General features: G+C 42.6%; 1 protein-coding gene across 1 annotated transcript in view; it reads right to left on the reverse strand.

The window, feature by feature from the left end:
* Nucleotides 1-20,265, reverse strand: part of cicb (capicua transcriptional repressor b) — a 34,321-nt gene that overhangs the window by 3,151 nt on the left and 10,905 nt on the right. The window contains exons 3-13 of the mRNA XM_084357618.1: nt 7,645-7,794; nt 7,372-7,543; nt 6,714-6,825; nt 6,429-6,611; nt 6,173-6,305; nt 5,875-6,053; nt 5,321-5,459; nt 4,840-4,937; nt 3,726-4,746; nt 3,456-3,595; nt 3,178-3,338 (exon numbers count right to left, since the gene is read on the reverse strand). Of these exons, the coding sequence (XP_084213744.1) occupies nt 3,178-3,338; nt 3,456-3,595; nt 3,726-4,746; nt 4,840-4,937; nt 5,321-5,459; nt 5,875-6,053; nt 6,173-6,305; nt 6,429-6,611; nt 6,714-6,825; nt 7,372-7,543; nt 7,645-7,794 (2,488 nt within the window). The remainder of the gene's footprint in view (nt 1-3,177; nt 3,339-3,455; nt 3,596-3,725; nt 4,747-4,839; nt 4,938-5,320; nt 5,460-5,874; nt 6,054-6,172; nt 6,306-6,428; nt 6,612-6,713; nt 6,826-7,371; nt 7,544-7,644; nt 7,795-20,265) is intronic.

The raw sequence follows: 20,265 nt of genomic DNA on the forward strand, positions 1-20,265 counted from the left end.
GCGGTGCTAGAAGGTGTTGAGTTACAGTAACGAGCCAGAACAGGAACGAAGGGAACAAAGACATGATTAGGAGGAAAGAGGAAGACAGAAAAAGAAGTGCTGCAGTGAGGGTCAGTGGGTGAGTGTACATCACAGCGAGCAGCACCGGATGACTAGTGCTCTGTGTGTGTGTGTGTGTGTGTGTGTGTGTGTGTGTGTGTGTGCTAGGAGCTGAGAGGTAGTGTGGGGGTGGCAGGCAGAGGCAACTTGGGCCACCAGCAGCATGACTAACACATCCAGAATAGAGCTGCACTGCTACAGCTGCACCCCTGCTGGAGTTTTTGTTTCTCGTATTGTCTGCTCGCTGTGCTTTGAGAAATACGGTCATCAGTGCCATACGACACTATACAGCTTCCTAATTCACGGGATCATTTATCCCAGCTTAAGTACCAGAATGTTACTGGAGTTACTTCAATCCATAAACTATGAGGAAAATACAGCTTTTTATAACAACACCTATTAGACAGTAATCAGAAAAAGCTTAATTAGGTGATATTATTCAAATGGAGCTTTTTACCCACAAATAACTATAACAGAAGTCTATTCAGAATAAAACTGCCTTATTTATTTATTTTCCTTTTATCCATTTATAAAGGCATTTCATGCAATCTGAAATGGTTGAATAAACCTTTTATCATTTGTCTGAAGGGTGAAAATTGTCATGTGAGACTTCTGATTGCGCTCTAATTTTGGACAAGAACACAATTTCTGTGCATGCCAATTTAAGTCCAAGATGGTTGTAGGGGGATTATCTTGGGTGAAATGATGTTTACTAGTTTAAGGGAGATTCGGAGTCACTGCAAGTCCCATGAGTGGCTGCTGTCTCGGGCTGCAACTAACTTTTTTTCCACTGTCGATTGTCTCGAATAATTGATTAGTTAATTGGTCAAAACATGTCAGAAATGGTAAAAAATGTTGATCAGTGTTTCCAAAGCCAAATGTTTTTTGTCCACAACCCAAAGAAATATGGTTTTCTGTCATAGAGTAAGAAACCAGAACATTTAAGAAGCTGGAATCAGAGAATTTAGACTTTTTGTCCCTTGAATTAGTCAATCGATTATTCGATGATCAAAATAGTTGGCGATAAATGTAGCAGTCGACAACTACTTGGTTAATTGTTGCGGCTCTACTGTTCCAGCTGTTCCATCTATTCAACGGTCGTTTTTGTAATTATTCATCCTGGAGCATGAACACCGGACATGTACACAGCTTATCTATTTTTTTTTTTTTTTTAAGCAGGTAAGATAGAAAGGTGAAAAAAAAGGAAAAAACAAACATCAGCTGCCATTTCAATGCAAGTGTGTGTGCACACAGTAACTCCCTGTTATAATTGAACAAAGGAAGTCATCAGTTGGATTTTATCATACAGGCTTCTGTGACCTCAACTATAATAATAATAAACTGATGATAATGGAACCACTGCTGAGATCAACAGTAATCCAGAGCAGAATAACTGATGCTTGCATATGTTCATAAACGGGTGCCTGTTTGTCGGAGCTGAGTCAAGATTTACTGGCACAATTTGTTTACTGAAATCTGATCTGTAGCATGGTTGGGTTCATCTATTGGTTCAAGAAATAGCTTTTAGGCACTCGCCGTGTTTCCCACACACAGGCTTTACTTTGGCAGGCCCAAGTTAAATGAACTTGTTAACCAATTTAGCTTTTTTTAAAAAAAACTTTTAATCTGTATCTGTCCAAAAGAACGATGCCATTCACGATCCATGAACTAGGGGACAATTTCCCCTCATTCAATCACACATGCTCTGCATAGAAACACAGAGACAGGGAGAGAGAGAGAGATGTGTTCTCTGGTATTACATCCCTTCTGTAAATATAGTGATTGTGATGCATCATCTCTCAATTAATGAAGGTCTACTTATGACATCGTTTCAAAAAAGTTTGTAAGTGTTGCTGGTTTGTGAGATGTCCTCCTGCAACACATTGGTTTGATAGTTTAGATAGGGTGATCCATTAACATTAAGCCTCCTCCACATGTGTCTCACTTCTGTTGTGAAAACAGAATCACGGGTGAAAAAAAAAAAAAAATCTAAAACATGAGGTATTTTTTTGGCCGACTTCATAAAACCATACTGCAGGCGAGGAAAGTAAACACAGCCGACACCTACAGAGAGAGAAATGGAAAGGCAAGGCAAGCCAGTGTGTGTGCACTAAGGCTGGCAACACTATGTAGGCAAACTTTAAAAACGGTTCTGAAAATAAACTGCTGAGTTTTTAGCCTCATTCTCAGGTCGTCAAATACAGACGCTTTGGAATGGCTCTGGTCTGATATAAGCAACTCCTCCTCACCCCACGCGCCAAAGTTACATGGTCATTCTATGGGAAACAAAGTGGAGATCTCCATTACAGAAAGTTCGACTGAAACATGACTGAAATGCCTAAACATTATGGGAACTTTCCCTCACCCCACAGCACTGCTGGACAACAGTGAGATGGAAAAATGATGTCATCAAGGGAGATGAGCCTTCATCCAGACATCAGTGGTGAGAACATCTCTTCCTACCTTAAAATGGGCTCATGTACAGTATTTTGTTTGTAAAAGGGTATATTAAACAGATTTTCTTGCGCATTAGAAATGATAATTGGGATTAGATTTGAAATTTATTACACAGCTATTTTAAGAGGGTAGCACAAGTCACGCATTTAGATCATTACATTATGTCTTCTGAATGCATTAATGAGAATGTACTTATCTCTCAGAAAGAGAGGTCTGAAATGTTACTGCTATTTCCCTAATTAGATAGAATACCAAAGTGACTTTTATGGGGGAAAAAAATACTTTCGTTAACATGATAGAAACATGCTGAATTGAAAAAACATTTAAGGATGAAGTGCCTGTTTTTAATCCTCTTTCACTGGCAGGTGGGTGGGTTTAGTCTCAGCAGGCAATTACAGAAACACATTTCACAGTCAATTTAGGATAACTGCCACTTCAGCACAAACTGTGCGCTCACAGTTACTTGGAACTGCTATTTCACATAGCATTCATGTTGTGGTCTGTGTACATAGCCTGCCAGATGTTATTAAGTAAGCAGTGGATGCCCCAGAGCAAAACAAAAAGCACAAATGGGTGAGTCCAAATTCATTCTTTCATTGCAGTTTGTTTGTTATTCCCTACCTGGTAGGTGCGGGTGGCAGCAGAACAGCCTGGGAGGGAGCTGATCCTGGAGCCACCACAGCTGCTGTGCCAACTGTTACAGGGAAGGGGCTGGCAGGGTGGACTGCTCCACCCTGAGGCAGCTGGGACTGGACCACTGGCATGGGAGCTATCTGGATGATCTGGAGAAAGGCAAATACAATAATGAGTGAGCAGCGCAAGTGGTGTGCGAATGATTTGTTTTTACTAACAAAATATTAAATTCTCATGTGAATGTCGCCAGTGAAGTGCTCACTGACCTTGCTTCCGGTCTGAGCTCCGTTCTGGACAGGAAGAGGTGGAGCCACGATGGGAAACTGCTGGGCAGGGGCTGGCGCAGTCCGTACTGTTGCCATGGGAACAAGCATTTTACTCTGGAGGACTGGAGACTGTGTTTGCACTGAGGCAAAGACAGGAAGAGGGAGAACAGGCATTTTATTACGTGTCGCCACAGAATAACTGCTATATGTATCTATGGCACAGTCATGGATTCAGCCTCACTGTCATGTCTCCTGCTCTCAAACTCTCACCTCTAGCTCCTGGGCTGACAACACCCACTGCTGAGCTGGACGTATATCCCGTCAGGGAACCTGTACCCTGCTGCTTCCCATTGGCCAGGGACACGTGTGTGGGTGGAGCTGTGGGCAGGTTGAAGAAACTGGTTGGCTGGCTGAGCTGCTGAGGTGGACTCTTGGGGTGGGTGTTGGCAGGTAGGGTGGGCAGGATGTACTGAACTTGTGTGATGGCCTTACCCCCAGGGGGCGCTAGGGAAGAGGCTGGGAAGAACTGGGGCTGAAGCAGAGGAAGAGGCAGGGGCCCGTTGGTGTGGCTATGCGGTGCTGAAACAGCAGTGGAGGGATGCACCTGCTGCTGGGGGGGCTGAGGCTGGGGGGAGGGGGTGATGAGCTGTACAGCGGGTTGAGCAGACAAAGCCCCTCCTAACACCAAATTTGTCACTACACCACCTGGGCCCACGCCTGCACCTACAGGGTTAGGTGATGATGAGGAATAGTACCCACCCCCTGTGGCTGCGGCCCCGCCTCCTGGTCCTGAACCAATTAGAAGTTGTGGCTGCTGCTGCTGGGGAGTCAGGGACTTCCTCTCAGGTGGATGTGGGCTGGATGATGTGCCTCCATCTCTGGGTTTGCTGGCGATGGGGAGCGGTGTGCTGATAACAGGACGCATTACATTGGTCACCACCGTAGAGGCCACCCTAACAGCACCAATGCCCAGGAGTGGGTTCACACCCAGTGAACCTACTGATGAGGATGGAGGCCCTCCAGCTGGAGAGGTGGAGATGACTGACTGGCCAGAAGAAAGGGAGAGAGAAGTGGCTTGCACTCCTCCTCCTCCCTCTCCACCAAATGTGTCCTTACCCTCTCCTTCTCCTCTTTCCTTCCTCCTGTGATCTGAAAATCCTCCTCCACCTGATCTCCCCTCATCATAGCGCTTACTGGAAGGGTAAGAGGACAACGAGACGCTCCTGCCATGAGGCGTATGTTGTGAGGAAGATGATAAAGCAGAGGAGCAAATTACTGGAGCAAAAACTCTCTGAAACAGAAGACAGAGTACATACGTTTTGAGAAACCATGGATGTAATTGATGGAAAATAACAGAAGGAAAACAATCGTTCAAGCCGGTTACCTTTCGTTCACTTTCGTCTCCAGAACCATTCTCACTATCACTGTCAGTCACCCGCTCCTTACACTTGAGGTCTATGGAACTGCTAGGATAAGGGTCCTCTGTGGAAAAAGAAAAAATACACTACAGCTACACTTGACATTCCTTGCTATTTATAATCCAATAAAATCAGGCTGTACTGTGTGTCTGAATCAGCTCTAAATGACAGCAGATCTTTAAAATCAAAAGATGGAAGTGGTCAAAAACTGGACACAATTTAACCATGTTAAGAGTGGAGAATAAAACCACATGATGTACAAAAAACCTCAGGACTGTTCTGTGACAGAGTGACACAAAACATCACTGCTGGCATAATATATTACTTACGATTGATAATCTTATTGTATCATTTGATAAGATTTCTGCATGCAGTTCCTGGAAATTTACACAGAGGGTCAGTAATCCAAAATTTAGTTTCATCAGTAAAGTAGGTCTGATTTCTCACCGATGACATCATCGTCTCCCTCTTCCTCACAGATGACCATGCGCTCCTCGTCACTGGTCATGTCCTCGCTGACCCCCCGTTGGGACTGTGACAGGGGTGGGGCATGACTCGAAAACTGACTGCCACCATCCCCACACATCTGGAAAAATAAAGTAAGAGACTTTATAGCGAAGATGCATTTGAAACAAATTAGAAAAGCTTTCTCTAGCGAGGTGTGTTAATGTGGCTCCTGTTTTTTAAAAGGTTGAATGTGAGAGATGCCCTTTAAATCAAAGAAAAATGCCACTGTTACAACTGCCAGAATCAAAAACATTTTTAATTTTTCATTGTTTGTGAGGAGCAGATATGCCAGAAAAGAAACTATTTAAGTTGCAGTAGCTCCATTGGAAAACAAAGAAGTTTTGTTTTTTAATCAAGTCATGTTTACAAAAACAGCAGTAGAACACTGTTCATGTCTCAAACTGTGATAATGGTCTTCAATTTATGTTAACAAAATGCAAAATGCATATTACACAATCAGCTCTACAGGTCTATAAGCTTTGTTTCATTCCTACCTGTGCCAGTTCTGCCAGGGCCTGTGTATTACCCCTGTCGACCCGCTCCAGGCTGTGCATGGCACTTTGAGAGAAGGCTCGAGGACGGGTAAGCTGGCCGACGTGACCTTCTCCTGCACTCCTTTCAGACACGCCCACCAAACCTGGACCAACCCCCTTCAGCTCCACAGAATGGGGCTCTATCAGGGGGCAAAAAGAGGACAGTTAAAAGACTGGAAAGGATAAATGTTGTAAAAAGGACAGATGTTACAAAAATAAGCCTGTATGTGATATATCATGAGAGCAGAGTGAAACCAACCTGTGGACTCAGACATGCTCCTCTCTCTGATGTCTTTGCCCCCAGGCACCCCACGGCCTTCAGAGCTAGACTTCTTCCTGTCTTTGTTGCACCATTTCCAGTCTGGGTGGGCCTTAAAATGGGCCTCTTTTACCTGGGAACAGGAGGAGGGACAAGGAGTAAGTGAAAAAGAAACAAAAATACAGTATATGCACAACAGAAAAATTAAGTTGTATGTCACAGTCTTTTTGTCGTTGTTGAAAATGCATCAGTGTACCTGGAAGGCCAAATCATGGTACTTTTGTTTCTCCTTGGGGCCCAGAGCATACCACCACTCCCCAAGGATCTTGCTGACTGTCCTGTTGTCCTGGTTTGGGTGCCGCTGATGCACCAATGCTCGATGGCGCTTACTGAAAATCATAAATGCATTCATTGGTCGCCGGATGTGATCCTTCTCCCTCTGAAAGAGTGTAGAAGAAAGATTAAGAGATATTACATGACAAGTTTTTATAAAAGGAGCATTGAGAATTTTGATGGCCAGGTAGGAGCAATGAAAGACTACCTTTCCAGGACTGTTCTTATCTCCATCTTTGGGCAGCGCACTGAGGGACTGAGTGCGCCTCTTTACTGGTGATGTAGAGAGGGGCTGCTCCGGTACAACTCCTGGGAGGAAGCTGAAAGGAGACAAAAAACAGCCCTCTGTTTGTAATCTTTATTAGATTTCTCTTGGGGACAATATGCACATACAACCTGACACTTGAGCACTGATTTCTCTTTCCCTCTTAAATTAAAAAAGAGTCTCCATATCTGGTGTTATTTATCTTAGAGCTTCAAATCTATCACATGTAGACACGGAGCACAAGTAGTTCATCTCCCATGAGATACATCAGCAGTTTCAGCTCACCCATTTCAATGGCTGACAGCCTGGCCACTGCCTTTCATATAGTGATAGAGCCCAGAGATGGAATGCTTTTGTTCCCATCTGCTTTGTTCTGGCATGGAGCTCTTCTGCCCAAATTAGCGCGAGGATACAGAAAATATCACACTCCTTTACTGTATGTGTGGGTACACACAGTACCACACAGAAAATTACTGTGAAGGCTGACTTGGACAAATACATAACCACTTTTATATTAAGACACTGATAAAGGTATATGTGTGGCGTGTATCTTGCATGTGTTCATGTAACTTGACTATATTAAAAAGAAACCCGGACTTACGGGTCATCCACGTCACTCTCTGTCTCGCTGTCAGGCCTCTCCCTCTCTTCTCCTTTCTCCTTCTCTGGAGGCGGCTCATCAGAGGAAGGGGGAGGCTGGGACAGGGTACCTCTCTCTACAATGGGAGGTGCCTCTGCAGGCTCCTGTGACAGCGCTGCCACCCCCTGACACTCTGAGGAAGAACAAGAGAAGAGAAACTTGCTCAACACAAAGCAAACAATATATGTATTTTATTGCGGTTTTAAAAATGGGATGGATACGTGTGTTCATTACCTGTCTTCAGACTGGCTGCTTGGGGGTGGCTGACTGGGTGCGGGCCCTCTCCTGGCTGAGAAGAAGCATCTGATTGAGTCGGTGCCAGAAAAGGGACCAATGAATGCCAGGGGAAGACTGGAACTGACCGGGGCTCTACATTGGTCCACACTGCAGAGGAAAAGAGCATTGTTTACTACCAACAGATGACACCATCTGATGTCCATAACTTGATTATATGCTTCCCTGCTCAGATATCAAGATGCTATTTCCTTATTTGGGGAACAGATCAGGGCTCTCGGTGCAACACTCCCACCAGCAATGCATTCCTACTCCAGTCACCAACTTTAAGCATTTTTATAATTAGTTTGTGATGTTACCATACATCTTTTTTTATTATTTAGGAGTGATAGAACCACAAATAAACAAACTAAAATCAGTGATAAATGAGAGCCCACTGCTTCCGAGTGTAGTTCCACTGGATGCACAGCGCTACACTAACATCTGGGAACTAGATAAATGCAATGAATACAACACCATCAGTACTTTGAGAACTACAGAGAATATCGGTGCTGCCACAGAAGCACACCTCCAGCCACTTAACTGGTTAAATCACCCCGACAACAGCAGATGTACAAAAGGACTGTTTGTTCTCAATAACAGGTTGGATGGAGGACAGAAGCTGGTACACTCTGAACCATCATAAATTCAAAAAGGGACTGGATAACTCATCTTATCTGTATTTATATTATTAAAAACAATCTCTTAATAATAACTCTTCTCGAAAAAAAACTTTCAAGTACCAAAATATGTCCTTTTAAAAAATATGAGCTTTAAAAAACAGGTTCTGTCTGTTATTGATTCAACATTTTAGGATTACATTTCGCTACAATCAAACAAAGATGAAGGCAAATAAGGATCCTGTACTCTCATATAAACAGTAAGTAAGTGACATGGACTAACCAAACATGCTTAATCCTTGGCGAAGATACTGAGGATTCTCTGATGAGAACATGGTTGAATTCAATCCTTGCTGTGAGTCTCCCAAAAAGAATAATATGTCCTTTTAAAAAAATCTCTCGTCTTCTACAACACACAAAAATCCGGGTAAGTAAACATCTTTAATCCAAAAAAATCTCGAGGTGATGTTGCTGGGAAGCTCACAGATGACGACAAGTGCTCAATGGTGTCTGTATCCGTTTCATCCCTACAGGTTGCAGTCATCATTCACAATAATTACTGCATCGTGAGGATTTTAAAGATGTGTCATAAAGAGGTATGCTTTTTTTTTTCAGTTCCAATGCGAGTAAAAATGAAATGTGTCTGTCAAGTAGAGTCCATCTCTCCGTATCGCAGAATGCCGCAATCTAATAACGCACACGGAAGAGTCAAACATAAGTGGACAGAATGTACTATAAACGATTACAATAAATCACAAAACTTTAAGAAATCTGTGAGAATGCATCAGTGTACAGACGACCCACTGATACGGTGATTATGATCGAAGGCAGCGATCCTCCTCCCTTTGGTCTAATTACCCCCGATGCCCTCTCTCCCTGTTTGTTTACATTACTACAGCAGCTTGGCCACGAAGGGGTTAACAAGGCCTCGAGCACATCCACGGCCTCGATTAGAACATCCGCCCGAGATATGCGCAGTCTTCCTGGGCCATGTCTAACCTCGCTGTGCGCTACAATACAGCTGTAGACAGGTGGGCTCGGCGGGTGTCAAGAAGCACATAAAGCTCCGGAGTAACACAGCTAAAGGTCTGCTGTAAGAGGGCACCGTATCGATCAGGCTAAACAGCACTGCAACAAGCAAATTGGGGCGATCAAAGCTAAGGTGATTCGTCTACTTGGCGCTTGGAAGAGCGCCGTGACAATCCTCTTTCTGTCCAAGAATACGCTGCTTACTTAAACTATAATACTCTCCGATTCAAATAATAAACCACAGCTGATTTAGCTGCCTCTTGCAACAACCGGAGCTTCAAGTGCACCACTCCAAATTGGACCAACCTCTCGGGAACGCCCCTGGTCGTGCACCCGCCGCACAGACAGAGGCAAAAGAAACGCGATTGTTCGCATGTCTCAACTACAAAGGCGTATTCACACGTATTGGCTTGCCAAAATAATCCAGCGATGACTGTTTGACAAGTGCATTTCATCAAATACTAACTTGTTTTTCCCGTTACCTGCTCCCAGATCTCCACTATGCACCTGTCTTAACCTGACATATAACACCTACCAAGATCCAAAAAAATCACCTATTAAAGGGCAGCGACCAACACGAGTTTATCCGTGTTTACAACGCATAAGCAGATGTCGTTGACTGTAAATCTGGTGCATTCATCCATCACCCAGTGCTTACAAGCTCGCTACCCATCAGGTTTGAATATCAAAGAGCTTCAAAACACTATCTCTACTACAAACTTGGTTAGCTGATCTCTGCCCAGTGTCTAATTGTACCAGTTCCTATCCTACCTGGCCAATCTGGCCACAGACCTGACGTTAGCTAGCAACTGATGAGTCTACAACACAGCGATAAAAGCCACCGCGGTGAAGACTCCTGGCTCCAGTCAGCGAGCAGAAAGGGGGGATCAATCGCAGTTTTATTTTTCTTTCGCCTCCTCAAGGCAGCAACCGAGTGGCTGGTTAAAGATGCCCTAGTCGTGGACCCGCACCCGACGGGGGGGCTTTACAAGAAGCGATACAGTACGTTAGATTGAAGCCGTTGGTGAGGTCCGTCCGTCTGCAGCAGGTTAGCTAGCCACTTCGTGCGGACGACATCGGCGCGCACACCGTCCAGTTCGGTTAATACTTGGCGTTACGAGTGTTGTTTTGGTCCAGAAAAGTCCTCGTATCGCATCTCCACACCTCCCAGCCCGAGTTTACTCTCGTAATTTTGTCTCGTTGTGTCTCTCGCAAGCCTTGGCCCTTTCTTTCTCTTTCCCTCCCTCTTCCTCTTGTTGTAAACTAGGCTGCTTGCCCCCCCTGTACTCGTCCCCCTCCCCTCCTCGTCCTGTCAACCTCGCCCAGCCTTGTCCCGCCCCCTTCGGCGAATTCCACTCTACTATTGGCCGAGGCAGCCACCTGTCATCTGCCCGCCGCGGACCCTGATTGGTCAGCGTGTGCACTGGAATGCCAGTCATATGCAAATTTCAGCCGGCTTTACGGGCAACGGCTGTTGTTACCACAGAAACTGAACTTTTCTTTAATACAAAAACAACAATAAATAAACAAAACTCATTAAGCTCTTTTGTATCTCTATTAAAACACTAGCTAGTGTTAAAGTATTGTGTCAAAAATGTGTATTTTTGTGTTTCTGTCAGTAAGCCCACCCCAGGCTCATGTCATTGGTACAGGAGTCGTAGTAAACCTTGATTGATGCGTGACTCCGCGAATCAAAAGCCGACACTCAGATGTAGGCCAACCAATGGCTTAACAGAAGTCCGACAAGATCCCTCCTTCTTACAAATGCTCAGCTAAAGCTTTAATACCCATAAAGACCATCTGATGCAGGAAGGCGCTGTTGAGCTATCTACTGTTTACTTTCCACACTGCTTTCTGTCTTTTTATGCAATCTGCACAGTGGATGGGTGTTGATGAGGGAGGGCTCTGGGGTCAAGATGACACAACACATACGCACCCATTCAAGCCAATATGCAGGGTCATTCTTTGTATTAATAAATCAGAAATTTTCACTTATTCACTTGAGAAGGATTATAAACCATTTCTCTGAAAATGCTACACCTTTGCTTTTATGAAAGCAGCTAACAGTAGAGAGAGCGAGTGATGTAATTTTCCACCATTAAAAGCCCTTTCCAAATCCCCAAACATTTTTCCGTCTTTCAGTCGTGCAAATGTGCCTCCTCCAGACAGAAATGTAAATGTTCTGATGCAACACTCACAGGGAGAAAAGAGAGAGGGAAGAATTGAAAACAGGAGAGTAGGGGTGGTTAGAAAGAGAGGGAAAATGGGTGGAACAGGCTAACAGTGGAGAGGACCAGAGGGTAAAAATAGACTAGAGAGTCATTTTCAGCAGGAGAGGCAGGGAGGGAGGGATGGAGGAGGAGGAGGAGGAGGAGGAGGAGGGTAGGTGGGTGGAGAGAAAACAACTTGTGAAAACAGAACTTCTCTTAAAGGGAGGGAGGGGAGAGCATGGGGGGCCAGAGATGGGGGAGACAAAGGCAAACGATTTAAAGATGCCTATGTTATTTAGGTATAACACAGCTAGATGGAAAAGAAGAAGCATGACGTGGTTTCCCGTCACACTGTATGAGTCAAGAAGTCATGCTCGGCTTGGCTCATCTATCCATAAGGCTAATACAATACTGGGCGGGACTTAATTATCACTACCAGCCAGTCAGCTCATCAGGAGCTTAGGAATTGACCAATAAGGTTGAGAGAGCCACTGTCCTCAGTAGTAAAAAAGTTAACCCTCTCAGCCCTGAGTTACACTTCTCTAATACTTGAAAAAACAATGAAAAATCTAAATTTGGATCTGGAAAAGGATAAATAATATTCAAACATGTCAAACAATAAGAAGCATTTCCGCAGTGTGCCGAAGCTCCATCATAACCCTCATGTGCCTTTATCTTTTCAGTCTGTTGGCATCAGTAAAGCATCTTGCGTCATCTAAAAACATGGGGTGACTGCCTGAACTTCTTTTAAGCCTGGGCGTTTCCAGTAAGTGTTCAACTAATAGGCATTAGAAGAAGACAGAGAGAGAGAGAGAGATAGACAGAGAAAGAGTAGGAGATTAAGGCTTATCAACCGCACTGAGCTCTCAACAAGTCAATCCAGAAAACACAGTGTGCTCAGCGCAGGGAGTTGGACAGCTTGGCTGTGTGAGTGAAAGGAAAAGAGGGTGAAAAGAGGGCAGGGTGGAGATGAGGGATTACTGTGGCTGCTCAGTGGTTACAACCCTGGGTAAACATTACAAGCTCTTAGTAATGAACTACATCAGACCAATTATTCAGAGCAGAGTAATGAGTTTTTCCTTTGGCCTGGTTTGTGTACGGCTAAATTCTGCATTGATTACCCACAAATTACTTCAAATATAAAGTGTTTTTGTCGCTTCTGAGACAATTTCAAGTGTCAAACAACAACTATGCAAGCCCCAATAGATGTCGAGTCAAGATAAGAAAATCTGTTGGAGGGAGGTAGTCATGAGTTGCTGCTGGGAAACAACAGAATTTTAGAGCTTAGTCATATATAACAGAGATAAGGAGTGAAGAGCTGCACAAGTAAGAGACAGAGGTGTGAAAAAAACAGAAGAAGAGAAATTCCCCTTCAGCTGAGCTTAACTATCTCTCCCTGCTGCCGTGCTGGCAGTGCAATATCTGTGTAGGTGTTCGGCAGCTTTCATTGGCTGTCTCCTTGCACAGACATCATGCTTTTACTGTGCGTATGCATGCATGTCTCTACCCCCCAATTACATCTGTCAAACGGCACGTGACCTCGCATGAGAAAAACTTTTCCTCCTCCTCTTTTACCTACGCTGAGGAGGAGCACCGCCTTCGCTCACTCTCCCATCCCATCTCTCTCATCCCTTAATTCATCTTCCACCCCTGTGCTCCGTGTCTCTCCCTCCCACAACCCACCATTTGCTCCGTCCAATTATAACTCGATCCACCAGTCCTTTGCAGTTACCATGGCAACAGCTATGTTGGGCACAGGTCCCCATGTCGCCCGCGGTCACAAGTCTGCCACTGACCATCAACATCTTTTGCATCAAAATAAAGTTAACCAATCATTTTTTTTTTACATGGTTTATGGACATGTGGATGGATGGCTTTGCAGGAGAATTTTGAAGAGACTGGATTCGATCACAGCTTCTTCTTAGTTTCAAAGTTAATTAAAACTGCTACTCCCTATTTTGTTTATTGCAAAGGGAAGACATAACACAGAGTATTGGGAAGAATAAAATTGCTGGGAACTGAACAGATCTCATCGCCCACAAAACACCCTTTACACTCTGTGGCCACATATGCAGATGCACTCACTCTCTCTTTCAAACAAAGAATAATTAGCCTCGGAGAAAGAACACGTAACACAAACTTCAGACCAGTGTTTGAAGACCTATCCCTCCATCCCCTGTGTGAAGGAACTTGTAATGTGTGTGTCTGGCCATCTGGGGGCACTACTAGCCTGCAGATAAATGGTGGGCAGCAGCAGAAAACCAGAGCAAAGACTGTGGAGTTACAGATGCAAGCAAAGAAGAGGAGGAGAGTGGGATGAAGGAGAGAAAAGAAATTCCTGAGCAAGATAAAAACTCTTCTCATTCCAAACTCTGGGATGTGAGGAACACATTACGAGTGTGATCTCCTGAGAGTAATGAATGTGAGCTCGACTGGGATCCTGAAGAAGCCGTAATGAATCTGAATATCGGTCTAACTTTACGTGCATGCAGTCAAAGTCTTGGAGCCACCTCAGCCTTAAGAGTCCCACTGCACCAGTGCATTTTGAGAATCTCCCCAAAGGCTGCTTCACCCAATAGGAAACATGATTATCATTGCACATGACTTTTGTGGTTAGTCTTGAGGGCTTCACATGTGCTTTGGTGCCAGTCTAGATGGCTGTGTGATCCAGATGTGGTTGTTGCCATGGCCAGGGAGGATATGCAGGGCTTTAAGCGTTACGTAAAGCAGGGGCGGGAGGGAGTGGGGATGTTATTCCCGGGTATCCGTATCCGGGTAGACCAGGATGAAGAGAGCGAAGTGGAGAGGAGGGGAAGCGAAGCCACTGCAATGCGATGGAGCGAAGGGTTAACACAAATGTGTCATAATTTTTTAGAAAGAAAATAAAAAAATGAGACAGAGGAAAGCGGGCACTAAGAGAAAAAGACGTATTCAAGTGCAAAATAACAGTGCGAAAAAAGTGAATTCACGTGTACTTAAGGGAGCGTGACATGTTTACTCAGTGTTGCACAAAGTGTGTGTGCATGTGTGTGTGTGTAAGCAACACAGACAGACAGATAGAGAATATGCACACTTAACAAACATGCAAAGGCAGTATTGTAATTTTACTTCAAGCATTTATAACTGTGTGACATGATATGAGTTCTCAACACATTCGTTAAAGCCGCTAGAAGTACAATGAAAGATTTTCTGTTCAAGAGACAATGATGTTAATAACAATTATGCTAACAGATATAATCATGCAGCACAGTATGTGAGATGCCGAGGAGTTACACTGCGTCGTCATACAGAGAATGCTGGCGTTTCTGTTGAATCCGGGATTTCGATGCGACAGAACGAACACACAACACTCATTTAAGACCTTTAAAGCAACAAAGTCATAAAAAGGACAGCCTGCACACTTTCCTTACTGACTTTCAGAGATGGATTGATGAAAGCTGCCGCTCAAGAATGCCACACTCTCACTTTCAGTTAATTCAAAAATTGTAAATGATATTTTTTTAAATAAATGCTTATAATGAGATTTGTAATTTTCAAAAAGACAACAAACAGTAGTAGGTGATGAAATGGCTGTTGTAAATGTGAGTGTGTAAAGGGATATTAGACCGGGAACACTTCAGTCAGTGCTTAAATAATTTAGAGGAAACCCTCCGATTATCCAGGATCGTTTCTGTTTTCAGTTCAATGTCGAGTAAAACACACAAGGCGGAATAAGAAGGAGCCACTGCTAATGTGTTAGTGTGTAAACACATGTGAGCACGTTGAAGTTTCTCCTCTCTCAGTGGAAAGTGACACAAGCAAAGTGACACACATGCGTACACACACACACACACGCACACACACACACACACACACACACACACACCCACACACATACACACACACACCCACACACACACAGGGGCTGCTATTTCTATTTGTGAATATTCTGTGTTATGTACAGGCTACATCAGTGTGATGTTTGCTTTGTTGCCATGGCAACAGACGTTTGGCGCTCACACATCATATCCGGTACTCAGTGATTGACGCTCGGTTACTCGGCCTCACACACACACGCTGCATGCAACACACACGTGACACCATAAAAAAAAAACGGTCTCATCCTTCACCTTGTGCCTGCTCCTCTAACAGTTTTATTTTGCAGGAAGTTACAGAGACACTTAAAAAGACATTTTAAAATAATTACTCATTAGTGCGTCTTTAGGTGGTAACACACAGAGAACATATGCAGCTTTGTGTTAAAAGTGTGTGACAGTGTTAGTGGAGGAGCTTAACTAAGCCGAGGGATTGTTGCCTTATTTCAGAGTGAATTATTAAAAACACAACATTATAAATGTGTACATAACACAGACAAAAGATGGGGAACTCAGAGACTACTTATTTTTGAATTGTACAAGATCTAATTTAACCTGCTCCTTTCGTCTTACATATCACAGTCTCTTACAAATTAAATCTGCACTTTACTACATGATCTTTAAGGTGTTAGAAGTATATTTGTTTTCCTGAAATATCAACCTAAATTGTCTTTTATTAACTGCCACAGTTTTCACAGTAATTTCATTCACCCCTGATGAAATGAAAGCTCCCACCTGACTGCAAGAACATACATAATGTTCAGTTTTACATCTTATTTATTCATGTAATTGTTCAGTTGTAGTTTTAATGTAAAGGCATGTATTCTAGCAGTTTTTCTCTCCTTGAATAGGTTTAATGTGTCGTCAGGAGAATTTTAAATAACCTGTTTCAGTGGACATATTTTTGTGTTTTCATCCTCACATGAACGCACTTCTTACCGACATGAAATGTGTGTACTTTTTGGCATGAATATAACTGTATTTATACTGATTCTGATCCTCAGTGTGTACTCTGAATCACGTTTATAAACATTACACAAAGACAAACATATTTAACATGCAATTATACTTCAAGATCAAGAAGTGTCAACATTATTTCTCAAGAGAGTTCACAGCACCAGTTTCACTTTGTTTTTGTTTAACAACTGACTCCAGAGAATAAAAATCAGGCAAGTTGATATTTTTAAATAATATTCAGGATATTATAATATATTCTGACACAAATAATATTCAAGATCATTCGAAAAACACCAGACTAACCTCTCAAACTTGAAAAAAAATTATTTTTTTTATTCTTCACAAGCTGATAAGCAAACACTAACACCTACACAAACTTGCAAATCACCAACATACCACACGTGTGATGGCACACATACGCGCGTGGTGTTTCCTACTTTCCCTCGTATTTCACACTCTCCTACGACCATATGCAAAAGCTCACGCTCCCTTTCGAACTCTACAGAAAGCACCCACATGTGCTTCTCACTCACAGCTCTTCAAAATAAATGCACAAGTGCATGGACAAGCGTGCATGCACTCACACAAAGAGATGCTATTCATTCATTCATTCACCGTCCTCTCAGCTGCGAAAAAAAAAAGGATGTGAGGAGAGACCGTACACTCAAAATGACAGCGCTCTCTTTCCTGTCCACTTCTCTGTCACACTCTCAAAGTCCGCACAGCGACAAGCACTTACACACCGAGGGCAAAAGGCCCTGGTGAAGTGAATTAAACTGACTTATACTATACGTCCGTATGTAAAAGAATCAGAAAGTAGGCTTTTATTTTTCAGCTGATGATGAGCAATGCTCTTTCATATACTAACACACACACACACACGCACACACACACTTTATACTACCGCATATCCCCACACAGGAGCTTGAGAAACGAATTCTTCACCACCCACACAATCCACTGAAACTTACAACATATATCCTACATACACACACACATTTAGAATTAACCCACCTCGGTGTTACAGGCCAAGAATGCTGCCCACACCTTGTTTCACTATATCCTGACATGAGTCACTAATAAACAAACAAACACATGAACACACACACACAGCAAGAGTCAGCGGAAATAGTTTGTAGTGAGTAAGAAGATAACCGTCGCTCGGGTCAGGAAGTCACACACACACACACACACACACACACACACACACACACACACACACACACACTTAAAATAAGTACGTTGGTCAGACTTTTTCAAGAAATAAACGACTGCAAGATTTGTCCGAAACTTGCTGTTAAATCCTCTTTTTCTCCTTCTTCGTCTTTATTCATCAACGCTGTCTCTGAGGCATTCCTCGTTCTCTTTCTGATCTAATCCCCCCCCCCACCACCATTTTTTTAACTCTCTCTCAAACCGAAAATCAAAAACAAGCTGGTGGAAACAGTCCATAACTGGCCTAAATACATGTAGCCCACACGTTCCATACCCACTTTTGCTTTCGTCTTTAAATGTTAATTTCTTGTGTAGCAGTGATTCAAACAGGACACAGCTTTATTATTTTCTTTTTCTTCAGATTCCTTCTTTTTCTTATTAAACTTTCCCATTCCTCTCTCTTATCAATCCATTCTGTTGCATTGTGTCTTGTCTATAGGGTGTAGGTATGATTGCTACCACTCAGACATGAAGTTTTTTGTCTATAATGACTTGGAATATAAGAGGGACTCTCGAATATCAACAAAGCTAATCCTGCATAACGTACAGTCTAATCCCTATAGAAAATACAAAAACACCAAAGCATGCATGCCCATGCATACATTTTCTCTTTTGCACTTTCTCTGCCTCGCAACCATACACTCTAACACACACACACACACAGTGATACATAGAAATCATTTTGCATCCAGCCAGCCATTTGCATTTAAAATCAAAACATACAACAATTTCATTATTGCTATGGTAATTTTGTTTTTATAATACCAGTGTTTGGCTCTTAAATATGATACGTGATCATATCCAATGATCATCAGATAAACTAAGCTCCCTTTCTCCAAGTTGCCGAGACGGACAGCACAGATTATTCTTACTGACTTAGTAAAACTCAGTGAAAATGGTGAATATAGTTCCTAGTTTTTGTGATAAGCAGTGATTCCCACAAGCCTACCCCTGACCTGCTGAATCACAGGTGCCTGTTCAAGGGCTTACATGGGTCACGTGATCAGCCTTAGCATTTAGTTTAGTGTTACCAGCAGACATGAGGATGGTGGACAGGCGACTAGAGGAAGCCATATGGGACAACAGCATGTTGGCTAACAGAGCGTCTTTCACTGGGCATCAACACACACAGGTCATGGCATGTTAATGTCAACCTAACTCTCTATTACACTGTGGTTGTTATCTGTTCTCAGACAGGTTATTAGGTAAAATAAAATAAAAATAGTTTGATACTTTCTTGTTCAAGACACTGTGATTGTTAAATGAGTAACTGTTTCACTGAATTTGATTTATTTGATGACTGATTTCAACACAGTATATCAATGGTTGACTGGCATTAATAATCAGAATAATATGGCAAGTGAGTAACAAATGGTGATTTGCAAAGCCCTTTCTATTTACTATTTTATTTAACAGGAACATTTTAAAATTAAGGCCCAAATACATCTCCCTATCTTTCAATCAGTGTGTGTGTGTGTGTGTGTGTGTGTGTGTGTGTGTGTGTGTGTGTGTGTGCGTGCACAATATAAAACTACAAAAATAAACCCTGCATTTACACATTATTTGCCTCGTCTTCTCATTATTTTACGCCACTTGCAGTAGCTTCAGCTGAATTCACATTAATAAACAAAATTTCTCCTCTGGTACTTTTCTCAAGACGTAGCTGCACTATCACTGCATTTCTCTGTGGAGTTTCTCAGTAAAAGAAACACTGCCTTCATACTGCTAGTTTGCGTGTTAACCTGCTAGTTCAAGGACAGTAAACAGAGCGTTCTCAGCCTCAACCCGAGTTGACACTGTGTGTGTGTCAGTAGTTGACACTACAGAGCCACGCAGCTAACACAAAAGATAGAATTTTAAAAGGTATGACAGTTCGGTTTGTGAATATGATCTGTGGATAACATGTCATTAAATTATTAAGACAAACTAAAAGATATTAATTAGTCAGAGAATTAATGCACACTACTGGGGATGCTGCAGCAAATCTTGTCCTTGGCTTGTTAGGTTAGAAAAATATAGGAGAATATTTCCTTCATTTTTCATTTGTATGTAAGGAGCTGCAATTTGGAATGCCATTTAGAAATCAGGATCTATTATTTTATATCATCTACTTGTATCAGATATTCTGTCAATGAAATCTATATACCTATATATCTATATGTAATTTTGTTGTCTTGTTCTGTACACATGATACTATTGCATGTCTGGCCGTCCTGGGAGAGGGATTCCTCCATTGTGGCTCTTCCTGAGGTTTCTTCCTTTTTTTCCCCTGGTTTTTTATATTATGGGAAGATTTTCCTTACTCTAATCGAGCAACTAAAGACAGAGGATGCTGTTCACTGTACAGATTGAAAAGCCCACTGAGGCAATCTTATTGTGATTTTGGGCTACATAAATAAAATTGATTTGATTTGACTGAAAGTTCAACTTGAGTTATAGTTCAAATATTTCAAAAAACAGCATAAAGAATACCATTAGTGTAAAGTCTCTTCCTGACAATTTTGTGTAAATATTCTTCTCTTTGAAATATTTAGACTATAAATGTTTCCGTTTTTAACACATTATCCCAATTTAATGTTCAATTTCAATCTAATTTTCTCATCGACATGACATCTTTCTTTTCATACACAGACTAAGAAAAGTCACATAAACACAATGTTTATGTGACTTTTTTTTTTAAAGGTGCACAGAATATGC

Source organism: Pagrus pagrus (genome assembly GCF_965226575.1).
Source record: "Pagrus pagrus genome assembly, chromosome: 7".
Classification (NCBI taxonomy): Eukaryota; Metazoa; Chordata; class Actinopteri; order Spariformes; family Sparidae; genus Pagrus; species Pagrus pagrus.